General features: G+C 39.5%; 1 protein-coding gene across 1 annotated transcript in view; it reads left to right on the top strand.

Moving 5' to 3' along the window:
* The window catches only part of LOC149316845 (adenylate cyclase type 2-like), a 146,733-nt gene that overhangs the window by 50,753 nt on the left and 69,238 nt on the right, over positions 1 to 26,742 (top strand). The window contains exons 3-6 of the mRNA XM_089516382.1: positions 4,215 to 4,376; positions 16,347 to 16,496; positions 23,687 to 23,835; positions 25,652 to 25,763. Coding sequence (XP_089372508.1) covers positions 4,215 to 4,376; positions 16,347 to 16,496; positions 23,687 to 23,835; positions 25,652 to 25,763 — 573 coding nt within the window. The remainder of the gene's footprint in view (positions 1 to 4,214; positions 4,377 to 16,346; positions 16,497 to 23,686; positions 23,836 to 25,651; positions 25,764 to 26,742) is intronic.

Genomic DNA, 26,742 nt, shown 5'->3' with positions numbered 1-26,742 from the left:
TTCTCCATTCTAAGGATATTTCCAGACAAGGCTTTCACAGTACCATTAGTATGCTCCATTTGTGGATGGGGGGGGGGCGGGGGTTGGAAGGACGGTCCATATATTGTTTTCCATTTTTAACCTTCTCATGCTTTCCCGTGGTTGCTTCTATTTTTTTTATTATTATTAAAAATAATAGCACAGAAGGTCTGTTAATGAAGTAAAGACAGAAAAGTTGCATGCTTTTGATTGCCACTGCTAGGAACTGCCTGCCTAAGAAGCCCAGTTAAGGGCTTCAAGGCAGTAAGAATATAGTGGTGCAATATTCTTCTAATTGACTGCAGTCCTGGAATATGATTAGACAGTTTAACCTAGGCCCTGTCTGCATGGGCAAAAAACCCCGGTTCCCACTCCAATGTTGGTGCTTCCTGATCACATGATACACTGCATCTTTCAGCGAAATATCATGGGTCTTTCCCCCATTAACCCGACTTTGCTCCAGAGCTGGCAAAGTCACAGGAAGGCTGGTCTTTCTCTGAAACCACAGGGTTAGTGCAGGATTTTCTGGCATGCTAACAGCTGGATCATGCCCGAATTGTACTAAATTAAAAGAGTTTTCTCCAAGAGTTTTCTGGGTAGCAGGTTCCACAGCATGGACTGTCATAGAAAATGCCCTTTCATATGTCTTTACCAGGTACATGGGTTGTTTATGGCAGGTATGTTTATAAAGCTTACATGAGTGAGAAATGCTCTTTCAATTACCAAATCAGCCAATCCATTTAGGGGCTAAACACACACACACACACACACACACTGGGGGTAAATCCCATTGACATGTATAGGATTCTGAGTACTTTAAACTGAGTGTGGGAATGGGTTTGAAGCCACAGGAGATATTCCAGTGCTTCATATAAGAATCATGGGGAGTTTTCACCAGAACATTAAAGAAGTTACTTTTTTTAAATACAGCTCTGTGATAACTCACACAGCTGTATTTTTTTTAAAAAGTAACTTCTTTAATGTTAATGATAAGTTTTCCAGGCTTGAAGCTAAGGTTTTTAAAGTCATCTTGTACTATGTGCCTCCTTTTGGATTCACTTCTGATAGAAGTACAGTGGGTCCTTCGTATCCGCTGGGGTTTGGTTCCAGGATCTCCCGTGGAAAACAAAATCCATGGATGCTTGAGTCCTATTATATACAATGGTACAGTAAAATGGTTCCTTTTATATAAAATGGCAAAATCTAGGTTTGCTTACTGGAATTTATATATTTGGGGAAATATTTTCAAGCCAAGGATGCTTGAATCTTTGGTTAAATCAGTGGATAAGGAGGACCAACTATACTTTGTAATTATCAGTAAATGGTTATAAACCTATTGAAACAGTCGGGGACACCATTCACAGTGCTAGCCTTTATTTCCTGAGTGATAATTTCATCTAAAGCTTAGACTCTGCCTCTACTGCTCCAGCTCCTAATCCAGATATGTGGAAAAATTCATGCTCTGTGATTAGGCATCAAGCTGGTTGTTGGTTGCCAGGAATTCTAGGGTGAAACTTGAATTTTAATCTTTCGATGTTCAGTTCGATAGTAGGAAAAGGCTAAACGAAGATTAAAATAGAAATTTCATGTATTACTATTGTTTTGTGAATCATTTTTAATTTTGCAGAATGTGTTACCTTAAAGAAGTCTACCACATAGATAGCTATAGGTCAGTAGTGATGTAAAAGCACCAGTATGCATATCTAAAAAATAAAAAGAGGTTCATAGCATTCCAATAGATTGCGTTTCAATCTTGGAAAGGAAGAGAGGGAGCAAATATTCTATATGCTCCTGAATGTTTGCAGTGGTACAGGTAGTTCAGATGTAAACTGATTTCAATTTGTGAATTTGACTGGATCAGTAATTCTAATAAGCAGTGACAGTCAGGCTTATCAGTGTTTTCTCATGTTCAAGGCTTAACATTTAATATTTGAATGGGATATACTGACTAAATCTTCCGGTTGCATGTTTTTTTGGTTATCAGATATTTGATGCTGCAAACCTGAAATGTAATAAACATAGTGTGGCTATTTAATTTTGGAGTGTCTGTTTTTTAGTTCTTTTCTGGATAGTTGTGAGTGCATTATATAGTTTATGTTCTCTCTAAGTACCAAATAATACTATGCAAGCAATATGCACCTAGCTATGCTAGAGATACTGTAGCCCATTGCTGGGTCATTGCACAATTTAAGATGGGTTTCTGACTGGTTCTTAGATTTTTGGCAAAGGTCACTGTAATACCAACCAAGACACATATTTCTTGTAATTGTAAGCAGCACAAGGACACATCTTTCAGTCCTCTTAATTAGTTGTGCCTTCACTGATAAGAGTTTTGTGTTCACTGATAATAGATCCTGAACTTTGCTTTGTACTTTGAAAGCACTTCCGTGGACCATAAAGACAACAGTCAAAACCAACCAGGCCCTCAAAACATGAACAAACCCTGGCTTATATACCCCTGCTTTCATACATATTTCTGAGCATTCAAATCTATGCATTTGAAACAGTCAATTAAACAAATACTGTAATCAAATATTATAAGACAGAATTATTGGGTTGCAATAGCACAATTACTTCTGGGGTCCCAAAAGAACTTTAGGATTGGGACTTTAGGGGTCCCAAAATGACTTTCCTCCACCATACCTTAGAGTAGAGTTGGGGACCTTTTGTACCTCCCTCTCCATGTTTTCACCAACTCCTAGAACCCTTTAAAACATACTACATACACAAAAGTATACAGTACAGAAATGTTACAATTTATAATGATAAAATAATGAACATGCCTCATTTGAAGATCAAGAAGAAGACGAAAAAATGAGTGAGCCATGCTCAGCCAACTTTCCTTAATATTTACAGTTGGGGTAATCCATTCTTGGGGTTTAATGTAGTCCTGCAGATGTTACTGAACCACAGTGCTAGCAGTCATAACCACTGACTATGCTGGCTAGGGATGATGAGAGCTATAGGTCAACCACTTCTTGAGGGCTGCATGATTCTCATCCCTGATTTATGGAAACATTAAAAGGGAGCCCAAAGACTGATTAAAAATTAAACGATTTGATAGTACATGCCTATCAAAATACCTTAAAAAATTTCAGCTCAGCTTTGTAAATGCTGTAGAAACAGAAGTGGCAAATTTGCTCGTATTTGGTGGCACTGACTAATGTACTAATAAAACAATATTGGAACATGGTCATCGCTACCATCAAGCAAATTACTGGTCTGTCTACAACTGAATCATGCAGCATATTGTTAAGCATAACAATTTCTAGGATACATCTAGACTGCAGAATGAATGCAGCTTGATGCAACCTTATCTGCCATGGCTTAGTGCTATGGAATTCTGGGATTTATATTTTTGAAAAACATTTAGACTTCTCTCTCAGAGAGCCCTGTGCTACAAAAAATGACAAATCCCAGGATACCATAGGATGGAGCCATGACACTTAAAACAAACTGCATTAATTCTCCAGTGTGGCAGCAGCCTAATCAGATACCCAGACTTCTGTGATATCCTACATGCTGCTTGCTGCTTGTGTGTGATTAGCTGAAGCATGGCAATAAACCCATGTTTTTCTATAATCAGTCAATGTGTGTGTGGGGTGGGGGGATACACTGTGGGAAAGTATACATATCCATAAAATGACAGCATTTATACTGATACAGAAGGGTGTGGGGATGGCACCAAAGCTTTAGGAGCCTTTATCCAGCATAGTTGTCTCAAGTCTAATAAGAAGACCCAGAGATTATAGCAATGCATGAGAGTTCTGTATGTTACAATTCCTTGTCACCTGGCAAACAAGAGAGGCTGAGGTGCAGATGGGGGAGAAGGGAGGTGCCAGGATAATAGAGAGAGGGAGATTCAAGCCACATCAACATGTAGAAAGGAAAGATAGATGAGCTCTGGTCACAGTGATTGGGACTTCTGGATATTAATGTCCAAGATGTCTGAGGAGCTAACTGTTCCCCATCCCATACCTTACAGCAAATATTTTAAAGAGAGAGGACTTTAAAAACAATAAATCAGGGTGTGTGCTACTGTGGATTGCATCAAAAACTTCAAATATTCTTTTGGGCACACTTTAAGTAATCCTTTCACTAGATTTCAGCCAGTGTAATTTTAGCTTTTATACATTTGGGGGTGTTTTCAATTTATTTATTTTTTACAAGAATTGTCTTTGTCTTTCTGTGCACAGGTGTCATTTTTCTTATTCATCATTTTTGTGGTCTATACCATGCTGCCCTTCAACATGCAAGATGCTATAATTGCCAGCGTTCTTACTGCTGCATCACATACCATTGTGCTGAGCATCTGTCTGTCATCAACAGACATCATCAAGGAACACTTGGTTTGGCAGGTATGTTTTTGGGACGTGGGTCATTATGTGTTGAATGGCTGGCTCAGTGCACTTGGACAGCATATATACATGATATGTTATTAGGAATATAACTTAATGCCTTCCTATACTGGAAAAAAATGTATATGTTACAGTTCCACATACTATATATACTTGACTATAAGTCGACCTCATGTATAAGTCAAGGGCAAGTTTTGGGAACCAGATTATGGGTTTTGATATGACCTATGGATACATCGAGGGTCAAACCTACAGGCATGGAACAAAGTATGTAAAGGATAAAGGACAGGAAAATGATGCCAAAGAACATATAAAATTCTGGCAGGCATAACTGTTGGTGCTCATCCTAATAGCTGGATGAGGAGGGAACTGTGGTAAATCATGGCTGTGTGATGTGTGGAGGAGACAACCAAGCATAGGTAGGGATACGGAAATTCTCACATGTCAAAAAGGATGAAAAGGCAAACCAAAGAAAATGGTGACTTATGGTGACCTTCAACTTTAATGTGATAACTTTGCCTGATTTCAACCCAGAAAAGCTGACATACACAGATGTTCCATTTAAATCCTCCAAAGACCAATTCTTCTCGCTGCTCCATTGAGGAGTAGTGCCAAAGATCTGCCACTACCACCATTTTCCAGCCCAGGCAGTCAAAAAAGATCAGTAGAAGCAACACTGGTCCAAAACAAACTGCAGAAATAATCCAGTGTGAGACCACTTTAACTGCCCTGGCTCAGTACTAAAGAATCTTGGGAATTGTAGTTTATTATGGCACCAGAGCTTTCTGACAAAGAAAGTTAAATATCTCACAAAACTACAGCTTCCAGAATTTCTAGCATTGAGCAAGGGCAGTTAAAGTGGTCTCAAACTGCATTATTTCTGCAGTGTGTTTTGGACCACGGTGGAGAGAATAGAGGAGGATCAGTGCTTTATTTAGGTACCTGGGACAGACTAAACTCTCACCTTTCACCATTCTACTCAGAGAAGGTTATAGTTCCTTTTTTTGGTAATTGTTAAAGTATAGTATATTGACCAATGGATGATAAGTCAAGCCAAGTTTTTAAAAAATCTAAACGGGATAAAATAATAGAGACTGGAAGTAAACATATGATTCCGAAAAGTTATAAATTACTACTGTAGTGGGATATGGAAGATGAGATAATTAAAGATAGCATGGTTAAATGGGCACAAAATATAGGACACAATATAGAATACCATGAATGGGAGGAAATATGGAATAATAAAATGAAACATACTTTATGCCAGGACCTGAGAGAAAACAACTATAAGATGTTGTAGAGATGGCACTTATCTTCACAAAGAATTGCCCAATTATATAAAGGTACCAAACCTAATTGTTGGAAATGCTCTTATGTGACAAGTTCATATTACCACTTGCTGTGGACATGTCACATAGCCAAAAAGTTTTGGACAGAAATTTATACAATTATGATGATAGGAACTAAAAATAGATGTGGCTTTTTTACCAGAGGTTTTCTGTTTGGAATGATTAAGAAAGAAACAGAAAAAAGGCACAGTAATTTGGTTTTTTATATGCTATCTTGTGCAAGGATAATAGATGCACAAAAGTGGAAGAGAGAGGAAACACTAACAGTAGCACAATGGTTATTTAAATGACAAAGTGACATATTGGATGAAAGGGAAAACAGAAAAGTATGTACAAAAGGTAGGGCAACTGTTCTATAACTATTTGGGGAAATGCTGGAAAGAGACTATTAAGTTAAGAATACACTCAAGAAATAAGTTTCTTTATTTCCATGTCAGACTTGGAAAAAATGATTTACATTAAATTACATTGTAAACTTACATTTGAAAATAGGATACTAGGTTTATTTAACAAAAGATACATAGGAGGTATAGCGCATAAACTTTACTGGAATTTGTATCTCAAAAATACAGTTTGGGGTTTAAAGTAGAGTTATACAATGCTATTAAATATAAGATTGAACATTGATCTTAGTTACAGCAGGACTTGGGTGGGGGGAAGTCACCTTCTGTGCGGTATATGTGTATTTTATAATGTACTGTATAGGATGAATGAGATGTCAGCCTTTGTACTTTTGTATTTCAGTTAATACATGTTTGTTTGTTGTTTGTTTCTTTGTTTCTTTGTTTTATTGGATGATGAGATGAATAAAAATATATTTTAAAAAAGAATATCTCCAAATTGGCAGGCTTCAATTAAAACACTGAACATCCTTACTAAAGAGATGAGCAGGATTGTTAACCCTCTCCCAGCTTCAAAATTAGAAGGAAGACTGGGGATTTTTGACAGTCATTATGCAAAGGCAAATAGATTCCTGTGGCCCCTGGAACCCAGCTCTGCCCGAAAGGATTGTAAACTAAACTGATGATGACATGAAAGTATTAAGTTGGCCTGCCTTTGGAACATAACAAATTATCTTTTCCAAGGGTTTGCCATATCTGTATGCACATTCTTTCTTCTATCATGTTCTAGAACAAAACTAGAATGATGGTCTCCTGGTGCTCTTACTCTTGATTTGTTAGAGCTTTTCAAGTTCTGTTGCTTGCTACAGGCCCCATTGGTCTTTGTAAATTGACAGTTGCATCCTTGTATTATCTCTTTTGTCAAAATGACAAGCATGTTTCTTTCTGTATGTTTCTAAGCCATCAGTGTTGCAGGGTCTGTCATTGCTTCACCTTTTTGAAATTAGGTTCCTGCTTCACAGTTTCAAAAAAATTACTACTCAAGACTATTTTCAGAATAACACTCTCATCTGTATCCTCGATTTGCTTATTTCAAAGAAGCAATGACTTCCCAGGAAGTATTTGGAGACATCAGGTATCCCCCCCCCCCCCCCAAACTTGGGTTGCATTTTCCGTTTCTGAAGTTCTGTTGCAAATCTCTTAACTTGTTATTTTTTATATATTCTTTAAAAATAACCCACAATATTTGAATGTTTCTCACCGATTTTCCTTCTTTCCCTCTTGTGAATGATAGTTTCTTTCTTCTGTCTTTCACTCTTCATTCTCTCTCTCTCTCTCACTCACTCACACACACACACACGCACACACACACGCATCCAAGTGAAGCCTGCAACCCAGTTTTGCAGCATATTTTGCTTAGATTGACTGACTGATTTTGATTGGTTGATTTCAAAGTTGCCTTTTCAAGTTGCACTAAAATAGATAGATGCCATGGTCCAGAGAGTTCTGTGCATGTACCTGATGAATTTAAGTGCATGCATAGGATTTTTACTAATATTTGTTTCCAGGGCAGCCAAATACTGTACTGAAGGGAATTTACTACTTCCATGAGTAGTAGAATCATGGAATTTTAAAGGGTTCAGAGAAACTCCAGTTGTCATCTATTCCAACTCTCTCCCAGTGAAGGAATTTACAACAAAAGCATACTTCCATTAGGTAGCATTTCATTGTTTTGGGCAACAGCACAGGCACGCACACAAACGCACACACACTCTTTACTATATGGTCTACAACCACAGTCTCTGCTCTAGAATGTTCCATCATAAAGATATTAATGACTTTTAAAAATAAAAATGTGAGCCTTGAACAAACAACGTACTTTCAACAATGATACCATACTCCTATTATTTGAAGTCACATCACTTTAAACCATGGGTGGGCAACTTCAAAGGGGGCATTTTTCCACCTTGCATCTGCTCAGCAGGTTGCAGTGGTGTGTTTTGGCAAGCACAAAGTGTTGCAGTGTTATTTTGGCTAGTTTTTAATTTTTTTGTGTGGTTTAGGTGGGCTTTGGAAGATCAAAGAAATCATACCACTGTGGTTTTAGCAAAATTTGGGTGGGTGGATGAAAAACCATCCAAAAATCAGCCCAGTTTTCTTTACAGTAGTCTGGGGCTTTGAAGGGTTTCAGGAGCTGTATTTTAGAGGTCTCAGGGGCTGCATGCAACCCAGGGATTTAACGTTCTACTCTCCTTTATACTAATATATCTTATAATGACATTGTCTCTTATTGGATTCCTAAACTTCAAAGTCAACTAAACACCTTATGCAGAAGCTATTACTACCTTTGGTCCTCCTAGGTAATAATTTAACTGTTAACGGAAACAAGTGAAAAGCACACCAATAGGCCCAAAGCTCCATCATATGGTCAGTTATTTATGGGAATAAATGTAGATGTAACAATAATAATATCTACCAACAAGTAATCAGGAACTAAAACACTACCTGTTTCAAAGAGGATATCCATCTGGTGGCATTGACCATATCTATAGGGTTGCCATATTTACCATTATATGTCTCCTCTACAGAATAGAGGTAATTAAAATCTGGATAGTTGTGTACCTATGGCAGGGGATACCTGTCATCTCCCTATTATCATTTGGCAGTCAAAGTTATTCCTGATGGCTAATTCACCATATCTTTAAAAAGCCTCCTATGGTTGTTTTCCATTGGCCTCCTGCCTTAAAGAGGCTGCTGGTGAGAACTGAAATAAAAATACCAAATGAAAACTCTGGACCATATCACTGTGCTTCCAAGTGTGGCATCACTTGTGCATATCTGAGTGAAACAATAACTTTTAAAAGCAGAAGCACTAGCAAAATCTATGACATTAAACAAAACATGACTTGAGGTTCAACAGTGTGATTCAATGCTTGCACCCTGAATGCAACAAGCAATATGTTGAGGAAGTCACCATCCAAAACAGTTCACATGTTAAAAATTTAACTACAGTTAAAACATATGACAGTCTTTTTAAATAACTGAAAACGTAAAACATGAATAAGAGAAAAGCAAAATCTAAATATGCCTTCTGAAAAGTACTGTATGAGCTTCCAAGCATTTGGTGGAATAACACTTTCAAATACTTTCCAAAAGGATATAACTGGGAAGACAAATGGACTTCTTGGGAGAGTGCATTTCACAGTTTCAGAGCCACTGTACAGAAAGCCCTGCTCCTAATAGATGGAGATCCAGCTTTTACAAAGGCTACATTGTATAACAGGGCTTACAAGGCAGGAGACTCAACTTGTTATCTTATGGCTTGCCCAAAATTTACAGGATCAATTACAGTTTATACTGTAGCAGCAGGGAAAGCTGGATCAGAAGAAATTGTTTTTGCTCTTTGGCTTTTGTTATGCATATTGTTTGAGCCAGCAGCAATCAATATGGAGACTGGCATACTTTCTGTTTAGGTAGAAGATACCAGATACACTGGAACAGCATGTCCTTCATTTGAAAAATCCTCTCTGGAAGAGCCTGTTCTGCTTCCTCAGCATACCATTTTAATTTAGTAGAAACACACTAGTTTTATTTCATTTTTTAAAATGTCTATCATTAAATTCACCAAAAAGGAGGTTTAGCACAGTCTCAGTCAATAAAACCTTCAAAAAACACAGAAACAAGTTTCAAAAAATACAGTGTATCGTGTATCTTGTACATACAGGGGATAACCTTCATGTAGCTGATTAAGTAGCTCTAGTCCTTGAATGCTTATGACACAATAAATCTGTTCAGTCTTTAGGTTGCCAGAGCTTTCTTGGTTATAAATGGGATCCAGTGGAGTTATTTCAGGAAAGTTGTACTATGTTCCTTGTGTGACATTTCTGGTGACTTTTCTTACTATAACAGGCACACAAGAGACTTGCTACTCCAATGTAAAACACATTTTAAGACAGCTTTGCAAAAAATGTGTTGAAGTTAGTAGTCAACAAAACCTTTCTCAGTCTACCGGCTCACAATTACCTATTAAATACCTTTGTAGCATTCTCCCTGGAAAAAAAGGGTAAAAAAGAGGAGGGAGGGAGGATGAAACAAGAAGAAAGGAACCTTCAGTTTTCTCCCAGACTTAAAAAACTTCCCTATCTGGTTTTCTTGATGGTATTCCTTCTCACTGCTAGCAACTATTAGGAGGCTGAATAAACAAGGGAAAGACTAGATGGATTTGATTATTCTGTTCAGCAGAAACCATTTTACTAGGCAGTGTAAGATTTACTTTAGTCTCTTTGGGGCTGTACAAACAGCCCTGAAGGGGCGGCCTTCAGCTGCCCCTTCTTCAGCTGGATCAGGGCCACGGCAACCTCACGTTGCAGCCCCGATCCAGCATTTCCAGGGTGTGAAAAGGAGGTGCAAAAAGTGGCTGCTTTTTTCACTCTGGAAAGAGTGCCATAGCTGTGTTGCCAACAGCTATAAGGTGCTCCTTAGGCTCTGCGTCGTATGGACACAGCACCGGAGGAATGCCATGACACTGCACATCGTGGGGAGCAGTGCATGGCCTCATAGCGCCTTGGGGTTGGAGTTGGGGCATGCATCATCTGGATGCAACACCCCAACTCCACCCTCAGGCTGGCCTTTCAGGCTGGTCTGAACTAAGGCATTGCTGAACTTTGGTTTTCCTGTTTTTCCTTTTAAATCTGCTCTATTTTCCAAATCTTATCACTAATGGGAGGATTTTTCACAGCAGGATGTATCCTATATTTGTATTTTGTTGAGTCCTTTTAGTTTTTCACATTTAATTTGGTTAAAATAGTAATTTCCAAGCTCTGTGACATTGGAGAGAGCTTGCTGTTATGTTGTGTGAATAAATTAAACTGAATAGCGAAGAGCTCCTGTAAACCCTAAGTGCAGTCGGATGCATCTTTGGGCTTCTCCAGATTAGTGAAAGAAAGTGAGAGTTCTTGCAACATACCTGGGTATTGCTGGCTGTTGCCACCTCTGCATCTGCTCATTCCTGTTTCTTTTGCATTATGTATTAGGAAACTAGGCACTTCTCATTTCTGGGTATTATAGCCAGGATAATCCAGCAACATCTATAGGGCCACTGTTCTAACTATTAAACTGGCATGAGAGATGGAGGGGGATGAGGACGAAGAAGGCAGTGCTGATTGTCTCTTTTCCCAGCAGCACCATCTCTTCAGTGATCTGCAGGGGAACTTCTTTGCTTCTAGTTGCCTCCCTCCAAGGCAGCAGCACTCCTGGGCTTGGGCATGCCTGGTGTTAAAAAAATAGGAGTCTACGCTTCTACTTCCTAGTCAAGTGTAAGGAAAAAACGGGGAGTACTAATTAAAAGTACTGGCTCAGAAGGTTTGCTGCTACACATACCCTTGTATATTGCCCCATCCTTGCTTTGGGGCAAAACCTGCAGGAAGGAAGGAGATGTCTGGAGCCAGGAAACCCAGTATGAACCACAACTACTGATTCCAACAAACTTCTTAGGACTTTTTGTTATTGTTGTGATAAACAATAAGAACAAAGTGTGCATCCATTTCAGTTCAGGGGAAAAAAAGGTCTGATTTGGCTATCAAGATGTCTGAAACACATTGGAGCAAGGAGCCAGCATGCTGGAGATAAGAGCTTAGATGTATTCTGGGAGGGCCTCTCAAAATCCAATTTCATTAAAATTTTAAAATGTACTTTTCAGTCATCCTAATACTTTTGTGCTGATGGCTGAAAGCGCAATATTGGAGCATGTTTAATACTTACTGAGCCATTTAGTAAAATACTCTCAGTACTGTACTTCTAAGTGAAAGGATTAGAGTGGTTTTTTAATAGAAAGGGCTTGGAATAGTGGCCAGAAACCACTCCCACCCCTTTTTGATTTAGCTGGACATCATAAATAGAACTTGGAAAAGCTACTTTTACCAGAATCCCCTACCAGCATGAATGGTATCTATGTTGGCTGTAACCCCATGGGAACGGTAGTCAAAACAACTAATTTACCAAGCAGTGATCATATGAGCATTGGAAGTGGTTTGTGTGTTAAATTCAATAGCCCTGTTCAACAGCTAAGGTGCTGCATATATACAGGTTAAATTTGAACCTGTTACATAGCTGTTTTGGCATAAATGATAGCTCCAGCTCCTCTTCCTTTTTTGACAGGCAGCTGATAATTGAAATGTCAACAGGCTTGGGCTCTTGCAGCTCCAGCTGCTCCAAACCCACTCTGTTAGATTATTATACCCTGCTTTCTCTCAGAAGAACTCAAGGCAGCATAAAGGCAAAAAAAGTTTAAAATATATTTTAAAATATAAGTTTAAACACCTTATTTGCACAAATTCAAGACAATATCCCTGGACAATATCCAGGGCAAAGGGCTTGGCTGGTTCCAGAGGCCAGGCCAGTGCAGCAGTGAATGAACATCATTCAGGTCCATTCCCTGAGCATGAAGGATTAATTACATGGCGTCTGCAATGCAGACTTTCTCACTAACTTTTCTCTGTGTACATATGGCCTTCAGCAAGTCAGGGCTTGAGGCATTGCCATGATACTAGGCAGCTAGCTATTGATGGAGCAGAGGAGGAATTTTACTCAAGTGTGCATTGGCTTTCACTCTTCAGGGATTCATTTCATCTGTGGGAAGAGTTGTTTTCATATAAGAATTTTGTATTTATCATTGCTACAACTTTATTAGAAGAGTTAGGGCCCGTATAGACAGGCCAAAATAATGCTGCTTCGGGTCACTTTGGAAGTATGCTGTTTAAATAATATACATGTCTTAAGAGGCCAGAAGCTGCACCAAAGCTGCGCTCCGGTCCTTAGGACTGGTACATGGGTTTGGCGCAGCTTTCAGACTCTTAGGACGCATGCATCATTTAAACAGCATACCTCCAAAGTGACTCAAAGCAGCTTTATTTTGACCTGTCTGTATGGGCTCTTGGTGTTTGGCAGCAACCAACCATATCCAGTATCAGGAGTGGGTAGGCTAGTGGACTCAGCCAAGGAGCTTCTTTCAAGAAACCTCAGCAGCAAGACCTAGAGGTATTAGTTCAGCCTGGTAGCCTTAGCTTCACTTCTGGATATCAGGTGAGTGTGTGTGTGTGGGGGGGGGAGATACCATCCAGCACCCCACACTGCAGCAGGCACCTATTTATCACCACCCTTTCCACTGTTTTCCAGAAGGCAGGTTGAGGAGGACACTGATTTGTAGGTGGGTCAATCAGTTTTTGAAATCTAGATCCTATGTGGAAGTCGAAGCTGTGTTGAAACTGTAACCAATAAAATTGTGGCCTTTTCATTCAATGAAGGTGAGACTTGTCTCTTCCTTCCTTTTCTCCCTCTAGGCATTGCAAGACTCTCTTGTTGGGTTTCCTGAAATGAGCATTATTACATTGCCTTGCACGAACATTCACCATCCTCCATTGAGCCCTTTCATACTACATAATTACAGCACTATGATTCCACTTTAGCTGTCATACCTGCATCTTATGGAATCCTGGGGTTTGCAGTCAAGGGAGGAAATCTCACCCAAAGACCCACTCTAGTGCCTCCCTGGGTGATAAACCTCAGGCTTCCCATAGGATGTTGCCATGGTAGTTAAAGTGGAAACACGGTGCGATGGAGATGGTTTTGTCATATTTTACCACTTGATGTACACAAGACACTCAAATCTGTGAATGTGCAAAATATTTTTCGTTGTAGTACAAGTCTTAAGTAAACATAAACAAAGGGCCTATTATTACTGCCCATTTTTTGCACCAAAAATGTTTGGTTCCAAATATTTACCACTGCTTTGCTATTCTGAAGTTTAAGTCACATAGAGTAGCAAATAAATGGCTTTGTAGCACTGTGTGATGGATAGACCAAAGTATTAATTTCTGAGGAGAGGCAAACTTTTTTTAAAAAATCAGAATCATAAATAATTGGTCATTTATTTAAAAGACTGAATATTTATTTCATTCTGAATTCTACTCACTAGTCTATGTAGATTCTTGTTGGGGATGTGCCTGGGGGGAAAGATAATTTCCAAACAAAAATCTATTGATTTTATTAAATTGACAGATTTTGTTTCGTAAAAGTTCTACAAATAAATTATATACTGTATTTAGTTGTCATAGAATCTATGATTCTATAAAAAAAAGTTTTGGCTTACTGTTAAATGAGGAAGAGTGCACTGACTGTTCATCAATAAGCATCATTTGAAGATGTCACAACAAGATGGTAAAAGGTAGAAAGTTCTCTAAATGTTGCTGCAATCTGATTGCCTGCGGTAGTTCCAATCATCAAAATAAATATAGGTCTCTCTACGTACAAGATGTAAGTCAGAATGGACTTTTTTTCAGGCTGCCAATTATTTCTTTTCTTAGAAGATTCATGGTTTTATTCAGTATAAAGCAAGTCATATGAGGCAAAATGTATTCGTTGCTCCAAAATGGGCAACAGTGTAGTCTTGTTGGTTTGTTTGGGGTGGGGTGGGGGAGTTGGTCCCCATATTCACTGGAAATTGATTTCTTGTCTATTGTTTCGTGACTTTCCCATCCCTCTGTGTGACACAACTGTCCTTTAGAGTGCATGAATGATACATTGCAAAGATCTATTCAAGTGTTTTGTTTGGAAAAATCTATTTTTCCAGTTAGCAGCCATCAGCACACATGTTGATTTGAATGAGCAGCATCATGATGCGTGCTTTGTGCAGATTTGTGCATTATTTATCTTCTATCCAGAAATCTTCTATTCAGAAATCCATGTACCAAATGAGCCACAGTACAAAAGCTGCCTGCAGAGGGGAGATTTGGGGAAACAACTGTTTTTATCTAGTTACTGGCAGATGTACATTATCTCTTGTTCTGTCACAGGAAACATTTTGACTCCCTATCCCCATTTTGCAGCAGTAGATTTCTGCAGAGCTTCATAAAGTTACTTTTTTGAACTACAGCATCCAGAATCCTTCAACCAGAATGGGGCAGTGTGGGATTCTAAGAGCTGTAGTACAAAAATGTAACTTTTCCAGTTTCTGAATTCCTGGTGTTAAAAGAATCAGATGATGTGCTGTTAAAGGGGCAGTTTTTTTCTGATGTTGTTAAGTATATACATTAAGCATCAGCCACATTTGTTCAGAGCATGTTACTTGAATGAAAAATATAAATTCTAAGAAATGAAAAAGTAGCAAAAGGGGTTGTTCCCAAATCCAGCTGAAATGAGGAGATCATTCCTTTTCTTCTGGTTTCCTAACCAGGGAATATTTCCAGGATAGGAAATGTTTATTCCAGCCTCTGTGCTTCTGGTAAGAAGGATTTAAGTGTCTCAGATCAGTTTCCAGAAGGCCACTGCAGGAAGAAGGAAGCCTAGCACTTTGGATATGTTAGATAGGACAATAGGAGCATTCAGGAGTAAAGATTAGCAGTCCTGCAGGCTGCAATTTCAAACATACTACTAAGGATTAAGCCCTACTGAACTTGGTGAGATTTACTTCTCAATAGATATGGTTAAGATTGTATGTTGGGAAGGGGATATTCAACAAAGTTAGCTGTGTTGACTGTTGTTCAAGCAGTCTCTATTCAAAGAAATCCAACCTTTAAAAAAACCGCCTAGCTGTATTGCTTCTTATATAGCTTCAATGTACAACTTCACCCAGCTGTCCATATTGCAATTCTTACTATCTGTATTTAATTGGTTCTGATCATACTGTGTCTATATTCTTCCTAGTTACCTACCACTGGTGATGTATAAGACACGGCCATGAGAGGAGGGCCTGTCATGGGGAATAATGTGCTGAGCTGTTTTAGTTGTCAAAGAATGCTGGAAGCTATTGCACTTATTTCCACAATAATTTTATAGACTCTGGAATGTCACCATTAAATCTAAAATAACTTCTTGTATGTCAGGCTTATCACCCTTCTCTGCAACATACTTGTTTTCTTGTACAATGGAACTGTTATAGTTCCATTTCTGTTGGGAGGAATTCCTAGGAGTGCCTCAATAATTCTCAAAGATACAATGTAGCAGCTTAAGTAAGAGATTGGGGAGGACATATAGATAATTAATATTTAGCACCAGAGAATGGATTTGACTTGTGCTAGGAGATAAAGTACCTCCAAGTGCAAACAAATATAGTGTTGTCAATGTCCCCTTTTCTTAAGTCTAAAATAACATATTATGGCAATAACTGTGAGGGTGCAGGAGGCTATAGAATTTACACAAATAAACTTTCAACATGAGCTGGAGACATACATTTGGATATTGTTCGCTGCCTAACTAGAGCCTTGACCTTTTCATTGCTCTTCCAGATTCTGGCAAATGTTATCATTTTCATCTGTGGGAACCTAGCAGGAGCCTACCACAAACAATTGATGGAGATTGCTCTGCAGCAGACCTATCAGGACACCTGCAATTGTATCAAATCACGCATTAAGCTGGAGTTTGAGAAGCGGCAGCAGGTAAAACACTTCTCAGCATTTCACGTCCCCTTCCCTTGCCTCCTACTCTTCGTTTTGTCTTGTTGGATGTTTTAAAAAGATTAGCAATTAGGCTGGAGGGGAAAAGCTAGGCAGAAATCTATTTAAGGCTGTTGTTTGTTGCAATTTCACCTAAGTCTACAAGATGTGGAATTACTACTGCTATCTTTCTGCACTTTTTGTCTGCGTACTTTGGTTTTTAATAAAGAAAATTGGAGGATAAAGGGAACATTGGACTCTTGACATAGCTGTTCTTTCGATATGGTCCATTGCTTTGAAAATTCTGTGAACAGTAATCCTTTATGGTAAAGAACAGCACTGTGCAGTTTTACTGTGTAGCCTCCAAACTAATATACATACGTTGTTAACAGATGAACCAATTCTTTTTGACAGAAGGATCATTATAGCAGTGTTGAGGGAATGTCTTTTGTAACAACAGAAAATAAATGCTCTTATTCAGATAAATTTAGAACTGTGGACATTATAAAGTTTTTTTAAAAAAATAACCAGGTGTGATCCTAGACAATCTAAATTCTATATCATTTGAAGTTTCTCTGTTAAAAAAAGCAGAACGAGGTTTGTGTCAGTTTTGGCTGTATTTTCAGCCTTGTATGCTTTGATTTACTTTACTCTGCCTTGCCTTAGTTTGCTTTGTCATCTTGCCATTTTGCTGTTCACTCTTAGCTTTCCTCCTTATGCATCCACATTATCTGTGGTTTGCTCCTGAACCTGGGGATACCAAATTGTGCTCCCTCTGCACATCACCTTCCCACCCCTCCAAACAATAGTGGTTACGATCAAAGTCGTATCTAGTTCACAGGATCCCAAAAGGCAGGAATGGAGGGGAGCTTTGTTTCACTTTGCTTCACTTGCCTGTGCTTGCTCAGGAGAGTAGCATATGTACCTAGGGGTGATGAGATGTCATAATCACAAAGGAGGACAAGGCACTGTAAAATGTAGAACATTAAAAAAACATGTAGGACAATACAAAATAAAAGCTAAAAACACTAATATAGTGGGCTGTCAGTATCCACAGGCTTGCCATCTGTGGATTTAAACATGCACAGACGGTAAGCCCCATTGCTTTCAATTGGTGCGTGTAATGCAGCCACACGTGTGTCATGCTCACTATTAAGGATAATGGGACTCAAGGTCCTGTGTTTTTCTTATCCATGGGGAAGGGTCTGGAATGGAAGCCCTGCAGATATGAAGGGCAGACTGTATAAATATAAATCCATTCAATATGATTTATTTATGGTTTATTACACATACTGTATATCATTATGTAATGCCTTGTTGGCTTGCAATATACAGTGTGCCCGTGCCATACACAGGTGCACTATAAGTGGCTTCCAGCTTATGCAGAAGCTGTGCAACAGTTAAACAAATGGTACATGTGCCTGTGGTGTGCACACTGCCCCAAGCCATTTTGTTTTGCAATGGGGTGCGAGCATACGTGGATTTCCCCTTATGTGAGGGGATTCGGAACAGATCCCCCGCATAAGGGAAGGGGCCCGCTGTACTTTTATAACTGTGAGCACGATAAATGGGTAAAATGGCATTTTACTAGCAAACCTTTGACCTAATCTACATATAAGTAAAGCTGTGCTGAGCAGGGAGGAAGGGGTGCCCTGGGTCTCTCCCTGTGGCATGGAGATATGAGGGAGCACTCAGCCAGGTGTCACCCTTCTTCTGGGGTATCACCCGGTGAGGGCTGCACCTCCCCCCATGATGCTACTGGGTCCTTATTGACAAATTATGGCTCCTCAAAGATGATCCAGTGAGCCAACATTCCCCCAGAAATTATGCCCCATTTAGAATAGTTCCTATCAGTTGTGGTTTGTTCTGTGAGTCTGGGCTTTCTTTTGCTCTAGACTAGAGGTGTTTCACCCTCTGGAAGTTATAGAACTACAGCACCATAACAACTGGCCATATCAGTTAGACTTGTTGGGAGCTGGGAGTCCAACAACATCTGAAGAGCTAGTTTCCCTAACTCTGGTCTAGAATGAATGAGTAGCAAGTAAAATGCAGATTGGTTGTGTGTTATATGCAACAAGAGGATGCTGCAGGAGAAGGTAACATCCCGTTGTTATGGTCTAGAGCAGCTTTCCCAGCCTATGCTTGCCAGAGGTTGGGGATTTCAACTCCCAGCAACCCCAGCCATCATAGGCAAAGGCCAGGGATTGTGGAAGTTATAGACCTAAACATCTGGAGAGTATTTGGAGATGACTTTTGAAGTGGTATGTCCAACTAGAAAGGAAAGTTAGTAGGAATGGCAGAGACCTCCCCCCCCCCCCATTTCCCCTCAGTTGCAACCCACAAGCCTTTCTCTTGAGACATTGCTTGAATGTAGAATGAGCACATGTGCCTTCTCATCTCATTTATTATTTCTGTGATCAATTTAAAGGACATACACAGCTCTCTGTTTTTGTATGGTACAGAGAGAGAGAGAGAGAGAGAGAGAGAGAGATAGAGAGAGCATGTGCCCCCTCCTTTAGCACCTATAGTTCAACTATCCTATAAAACTGTTTGCCCCACTGGTAAACTGTTGCAGAAAATACAGTAAAGCAATTTCAAAACTTTCATGCCTAGTTTTGACATTGACAAGCAGTTAGCATAATTACCCTTGTTCATTTCAGGTATTTTGCATCCTATGACTTATGCCATGTTTTGAAAGATTCTAGCAGGAGGTGGTGTTGTTATCTGAGAACTCACTGAATGTCACTTTCAAGGAGGAGGCAAGATCCTAATAATAACAGGCTTAGAAACAGGGCTCAGAAGCTGTGACAGGTTTAAATGAGCAAGGAAACTGAGGGGGATGCTAGATGTGTAACTGAAGCAATGCCTCTCTTTACTAGAATGAAAGAGCATTTTCAACTTGCTCTGCCAAACATCTTCAAAAGGAGAGATCTTCATTCTGAATAAACTGAAATGTGCAAGTTGAAATGTGCTGTTTCATTCTAGCAGAGTGCCATCTTGAAGGACAAATAAGAAAATGATTTTGTGACTAGCAAAAAGGTATTGTAATGAATTCGAACGTAAAATTAAAACAGTGCTCTTTGGAACACTGGGAAGTCCAGAGGCAACACTACAGGATTTGTTTTCCTTTGAATAAGAAACAAGAGAATTATATTCATTTTAGTTACAAGTATACAAATTGGAGCATAACTGGGGGGGCGCGCAACGTGGCATTCCTAACAGAGACAGAAGATAACTGAGAGCGCTGCATTGTTCTACCAGGGTAAATAGCTTTTTGAGTGGGGTTGCTATTTTCATCAGGAAAACAGCATGGAAAATCTCTCTCTCTCTCTCTCTCTCTCTCTCTCTCTCTCACTCACTCACTCACTCACACACACACACACACACACACACACACACACATTTAGATGGTGGCATCTTCTTGGCTACAATTGGAAAGAAATTTTAAGACAGTGATGCATTCAGTTGTTATGGGGTGTAATTTGAGCTTTGTAGTTTGATCTTTATACATGTATCTGGTGAAGGTCTCTGCCCTCTTTGTAGTTGAATTACCAGCCCAGGAGTCATCCATAGTCATTAAGCAGCTGTAATAATTTTGAGGGAGTTAGGTGAGATGAGGTGTGTGTGTGCGCACGCGCACATGCGCACACACATCAAAGGCCCTGCCTATTCATTCATTCATACAGCAATCAGGGCACTCATACTTAGAACACTATAGAATGTTAATGCCTATAAATACAGCTTTCATTTCTTACAAAAACGGTGTTTTCCCAGGTGCTTATGTATTGTAGCGTATTACCTTACAAATCAGAGGATGCATGAACCTCAGGTTTAGTAGGCACAGGCAAACAAATGATATCAGCTTATGCAGAGCTTGCAACATTACTCTTTAAAAATAACTAGTTACTTTGCTTATTATTCTGATCACCCAGTAGGTTACTTGTCACTTTACTGCAATCTAAGAAAGCAACTTTTAAAATCAGTCATTATTAAATTTGCAATCAGTGTTAATGTTGTGCCATTGAAAAAATACAAGAAAGTATTCCCTAGTGCACTCAAATGGTAATTTCAGATATTGCACCTTGGAAATTCTGAGAAGAGAACAACAGACATTAGAAAACCATCTTTCCCTAGCACTTTCTTCCAACTCAGATACGTTGACCTACAGACACCTCCACCTCCACCCCTAGCAATACAATCTTTCCTAGCTAACATGGCTAGGAGCTTTCTGTCTTTTTGGAAGCTGTAGTCCAACACATCTCTCAGTGCAAAGAGAGAAATAGCATCAAATACATTTTCTACTCCAAGCATAAGGGAAAGTGGGGGGAGTTATTTAAGCAAGCAGGATTCTCATTTGGCTGAGATGGTAGAGTCAGAGGAGCAAAGTAGGCAGAGGAATAGGTTGGTATGATAGGGCAAAGAGATAACCAGGGGAATGATGGAAATCTTTTAAAGGATATACTTCATTTTTTCTCTTTATCATATTTCTTTGGGAGGAACATATCAAGCTAGTGAGAATGTTTCCCCAACTAGGTGATTTATACATGATGACAAATGAATTAGCATTGATATATGGAAATTTGTTGGCCTCCATATCCGAACTGTGCTTTGCTTCTGAAGAAAGTGATGTGCCTGAGGGTTAAAACATGTTTTTGCCTAATAAGGTGTGGAGGGTGAATAAGCGCATCAATGCCTTGTCGTGTATCTGTCGGAAATGCAGCCTGTTCTGTGTTGCCCACATTAGAATTGGCACAAAACTATTGCATTGAAAAGACCCTCAAGGAAAGAAAGCTGCTTCAGCTATGACAAATACAGCTAATGTTGGTGTTTTGTGAACCTCTTCCTACTTAAGATCAGTGGAAAGTGGTAGGTTGGTTTCTGAGGAGGATTTGGAGATAGCGTGTGATGGCTGTACCTCATAGGTTGCACATAAGTACCACATAAACAGCAAGTACTTTTTAACATGAACCATATTTTGTACTGGGCTGAACTTTTACACCTGAAGAGTGATCACATTGATATTGCATCTTTTCTCCCAAAGTATGATGATTCAGGGCAGCTTACAGAAATTCAAAGAAATATAGTTTAAAGGGCAAAAAGATATACCGTAAATAAAAAAAATACAAATAGTCAGTTCAAATGCATTTAAATCATCTAAGCAAATCCATAAAAGACACAGGATATAAAATCAGTAAAACTGTACACTGTTAAAGCCCTTGTGGGCAGTTTCTGAAATTTTCTCAGAACCAAAATTTTTTTGCTTATCTTTCTACTTTAGCTATTTACTCCTGAGGTGTTGCAAGGTAGAAAAGTTCTGACAAGAGGAAGTGTGGACTTCCAAGTCTTGTGGGACTGCACCTCCTGTCACCTTTATGCAGCATAATCTGGTTTTGAGGGATGATGGGGTTTTGCAGTCCAGAAAGGTCTGGAGGACCACAAGCTTCCCACCCCTGCACTGATGTTTTATACTGTGGGCAAGTTGTTACATAGCCCTTAGCTTCTGTTTCAGATAGGATTATCATATTTTGAAAAGAAAATGGGGGACATGTTTACTGATTTACTACTTTAAACACCAATCACTATGGCAACTCTCACTCATTGTTGTTGTTGTGTGTCTTCGAGTCATTTCCGACCCATGGTGACCCTAAGACCACTCTGTAATGGAGTTTTCTTGCCAAGATTTATTCTGAGGAAGTTTGCCATTGCCATCCTCTGAGGCTGGGAGCATGTGACTTGCCCAAAGTCACCAGTGGCTTTCATGGCCAAGCTGGAAATCTAACCCTGGTCTCCAGGGTCTGACACTCAGACCACACTGGCTCCTCAACTCTTATTCTAAGTACTGTACAAGCTCCAGTCAGTTGTGACTCCAGACTCCCTCAGTTGAGTCAGTCCAACAGAAAAGGCAGACATTCTTTGCTGCTGGTCACCATCGTGGCAGCAGGGTGCCTTTCTCCTCTCTATCAACGTCCTCCGTAATGGGCCTTCCCCTTAGGATAGAGGAGGAGGAGGAGGACCCTGACAACGGCAGTGGTGGTAGTGGCATCCCTGACTCACTTGGAAGCTAGTGAGCTACTCCATAATCTCCAGGGGAGTGAGGTTGGCTGTTTGGGGGCCCTTTCCTCACCCTGCTTTCACTTGGCATTTTTCTCTTCCTGAGCTCACCCACTTCATCCAGCCTGCCTGCATCTTGCAACAAAATCCAGACGTTTAACAAATCTGCCCAGACAGAAATTCTGAACATGTCCTGGAAAAGAAGAGTGTATGTTGACCCTAATGTTAGAAAATGTGTGTGGTGTACACAATAAGTCTGTATCCTGGAGGTTAGCAACTATGCTGGAGTCCAATTCAGCTTTTGGTTTTGGGTGCTTGCCACGTGTGGTGTGATTTTCTCGGGATGAGTATCATGTCTTACAGTAGTCATCTGTCTCCTCTACTAAATCTTCATGTTCTTCATTCTCACAGTCAATAACAAATAAGTCATGCAGTACTCTCTCTGCTAGAAAGAAAATATTAAGATTTCTGCGCAGCTCCCAATCTCTTGGTGCTTCAGGATGTATTCCTCTGCTCAGAAACATATGGTTTTGTTCTTGTGCCAAAAAACAAACAAACATGCTTTCTGAGCAGAAATACATAATTTTGGTATGTTTTCTGTGCAGAAATATACATGGTTAATATGTGCAGAAAACACATTTTCTGAGCAGAAACATACGGTTTTTCTGTGTAATAAATAAGTTTTCTATAAAAAACGCATGCAGTTTTTCTGTGCAGAAAAACATATTTTCTGTAGAGTTGTACACATTTTCAGTATAGAAAACACATTTGCCAATGCATGTGACCTAGCCTTTGGGTCATTTTGTTGTTGTTGTTTTAAAATAGAGATTCTTATGAGCAGAAAAGTGTGTGTTTGTATATATCTGCACACACCCACACACTTCATTCATCCTCTGTTTTGCCTTCCTCAGCTGCTTTTCTTCCAGTGGAAAAGCTATTTCCTTATAAAGAGTTAAGAATTCTCTCCTGTTGTGTCAGTCTTCCGTGAAGATTGCAAATTCTGCATACTTCAAAAAATAGAAAAGAATAGTTGGTGACATTGTACCAAACCTCTTTGGGAGAACATCCATGTCACTGTCACTCACAGGAAATGAGCTCAGCTGAAACCTGGACCTTTCTTGTGTTTCCTTCTTCAAATGCAGGAGCGTCTTCTTCTTTCTCTACTTCCTGCTCACATAGCCATGGAGATGAAAGCAGAGATTATTCAGAGGTTACAAGGTCCAAAAGCAGGCCAGCTGGAAAATACAAACAATTTCCACAATTTATATGTCAAAAGGCACACCAACGTAAGGTATTGTTTGATATTAACACTTAACAGTTTTTGATGCGGAAATGCTTTAGTTAACATCAGTAGCAATATGTTTTTATCATCAGTGTACTGAATTTGGATGGAGAAGGGAAGCATGTTCTGTTTATCTGTAAAAATAATCAGACTTACAGATATAGTAAGATGACTGCACAGAAGTGTAGAAAGATAACATTTGCAAACCTTGCAACCATTTATTTTAGAAAGGCAGCTGAATTTAATTTGGCATATCAAGTTTAAATGCACTCAAGAGGCTGGAGTGCTGCAACAAATCATCTTTATTTTTTTCTTGGAAAATATGGAAAAGAAGAATAATCCTCTGTTGTTAATAAATGGTAACTAGTTGTATAGCTATAATCAATATTCAGTAGCATAGCCTTTTCTACCTGAATTTCAGTGTGGGGAAACTGAAATATGTTACGGTCTCAATGACGGAGTGCAGGGATTGAATCACCCCACCCCCATCTGCCCAATAACATCTGCTCTCTCTCCCTCCTTCTCCACTTTATATCTCACCTTTTTCCCAAATGTGAAACTCAAGGGAGTTTATAAAAATGATAGCTCAGTGATAATAGCTTTGGGCCATGATTGCTGGTGGAGATGGGAGTTGGAATCCAACAGCATCTGCACAACCATTGGTTCTTCAGTTGCCTGAAGATTGTTAGGATATGTAGATAGAAATGTGATGAAACTTTGACTCGGGCCTTTTTCGGCCAAATGAGAATTTTCAGATCACTTTGTGCTATAGTTGGTGAATATCAAATGATACATTCTATACTAACAACTCCACAGTAAAAGTTATGGGGAAGCAGCAGACTTGAAGAGGATGGACTTTGCAAGACCTGAGAGAATCCATAGCAAGAGATCCCACTGGCAGGATATGTTTTAGTGCTTAACTTGATGTTACTTACCCCCAGTACCTTGAGCAGGGCTAGCCTTCCAGATGGCCTGCAACTCTCATCAGCTGGAATCAGCAATGACTGGTGTTTGAGTGTTCCTTCTCCCCTTTTCCATGGACATGCTTTAAATATTGGATTGTCCTGGCTTGTACATAGCTCAGTTTAGACTGAGGAGCTTAGATAAGTTATTTTTTTAGACTACAACTCCCAGAATTCTCTAGTCAACATGTTCATTGTTATTGTCCAAAACAATAACGTTTCCAAGTTGCAGTTAAAATTGCATTGATAGTTCCTCATCTAGTAACTTCCCTGGTGGTGCAGTGGTTAAATGCTGGTACCGCAGCCATTCACAGCCACAAGATTGTGAGTTTGATCCTAGAGAAGGGCTCCAGGGTCCACTCAGCCTTGCATCCTTCTACAGGCCGCTAGAATGAGTACCCAGCTTGTTCGGGGCAATTAGCTTACACATTGTAAACTGCTTAGGGAGTGCTAAAGTGCACAGATAAGTGATATAGAAATGTAATTGCTATTGCTATTGCTAATTTTTCCCTTCTGCTGAGAGGTCTTCTATCAGCTCCATCTGAAATTGCAATTCTGGTGGATTTAGGGGACCCACAAAACATTCTGGAAAGTTCTGGAACACAATTTCAGGGTCACAGTTCGAGGTGTCACTAAAGGCATCTGGGAACCAGATCACAACAGATCATTTCACCTGGCCACCAAAAATAGCTATCTGAATCGGCCCTCAGTGGCTTATGATCCAATTGAATCTGGTTCTGTGGTAGTATTGGGTGAATCTTCGCACAGTTGCTTCTTTTTTTTTCTTTTTAAAATTTCACAATAAAGAAAATACTGCACTCTTGAGCTAGGAAAATTTAAAATGCCAATTATTTTACTTGCAGCATTTTATACGCTGATATTGTGGGATTCACTCGCTTGGCTAGTGATTGTTCCCCTGGAGAACTGGTGCACATGCTGAATGAACTCTTTGGCAAATTTGATCAAATTGCAAAAGTAAGTATCTCTGAGATCTCTGATACTGGTTGGCATTTCAACATATTTACTATGTTATCATTATCAATAACAGTTGAATGAGAATGGGATAATTGTCCTGGGCTGTTTTCCTTTCCAAAACCAAATAGCAGCTTTTTCAGCGTCTAGGCTTGCCTTGTATCTCCCTTCCTTTTTGTTAAGGATCAAATACAATTATCAAGATGAAATCAAAAGATGATGGAAGCAACACACAGAGGAGCTATATAAAAGAGATGAAAAAAATGAATGACACATGGAATGAGGAACCATATGAAGATGAATACCATTTACATAAATTCAACCTAGATAATGAGGAAATTGAATTAGTTAAAGATTTCCCATACCTTGATCAAACATTGATCAGAATGGAGACTGCAGTCAAGAAATCAGAAGAAGATTAAGAATGGGAAGGGCAGCTATGAAAGAACTAGACAGAATCCTCAAGTGTATAGATATATAGCTGAACACTAGACCTAGACTCGTTCAAGCAATTGTATTCCCTATTAGCCTGTACGGCTGTGAGAGCTGGACAGTGAAGAAAGCAAACAGGAAGAACATTAATTCGTTTGAGATGTAGTGCTGGAGAAGAGTGCTGAATAAATGGGTCCTAAGAACAGATCAAGCCAAATTCTGCCTGGAGGCCAAGATGATTAAATTGAGGCTGTCATATTTTGGCCATATAATCAGAAGGCATGACTCATTAGAAAAGACAGTGATGCTAGGGAAGGCCGAGGGAAGTAGAAAGTGAGGAAGACTGCATACTAGATGAATAGATTCAACTAGGGAGACCATGGGTCTGAGCCTGCAAGACCTGAGCAAGGAGGTAGAAGAGAAGAGGGCTTGGAGATATCTCATTCCCAGGAGAGCTTGGATACGTCTCATATTTGGAACCACTAACAACAACAACTGTTATCATGGGAAGAGCCACCCCACAGTTCTCAGATTTGACCCAAGGGCCTCT

Source organism: Sceloporus occidentalis, unplaced genomic scaffold, assembly GCF_023333645.1.
Source record: "Sceloporus occidentalis isolate IW3139 unplaced genomic scaffold, rSceOcc1.0.p SCAF_3, whole genome shotgun sequence".
Lineage (NCBI taxonomy): Eukaryota > Metazoa > Chordata > Lepidosauria > Squamata > Phrynosomatidae > Sceloporus > Sceloporus occidentalis.
The sequence above is the reverse complement of the archived record's forward strand: the minus strand, read 5'-3'. Positions and strand labels throughout refer to the sequence as shown.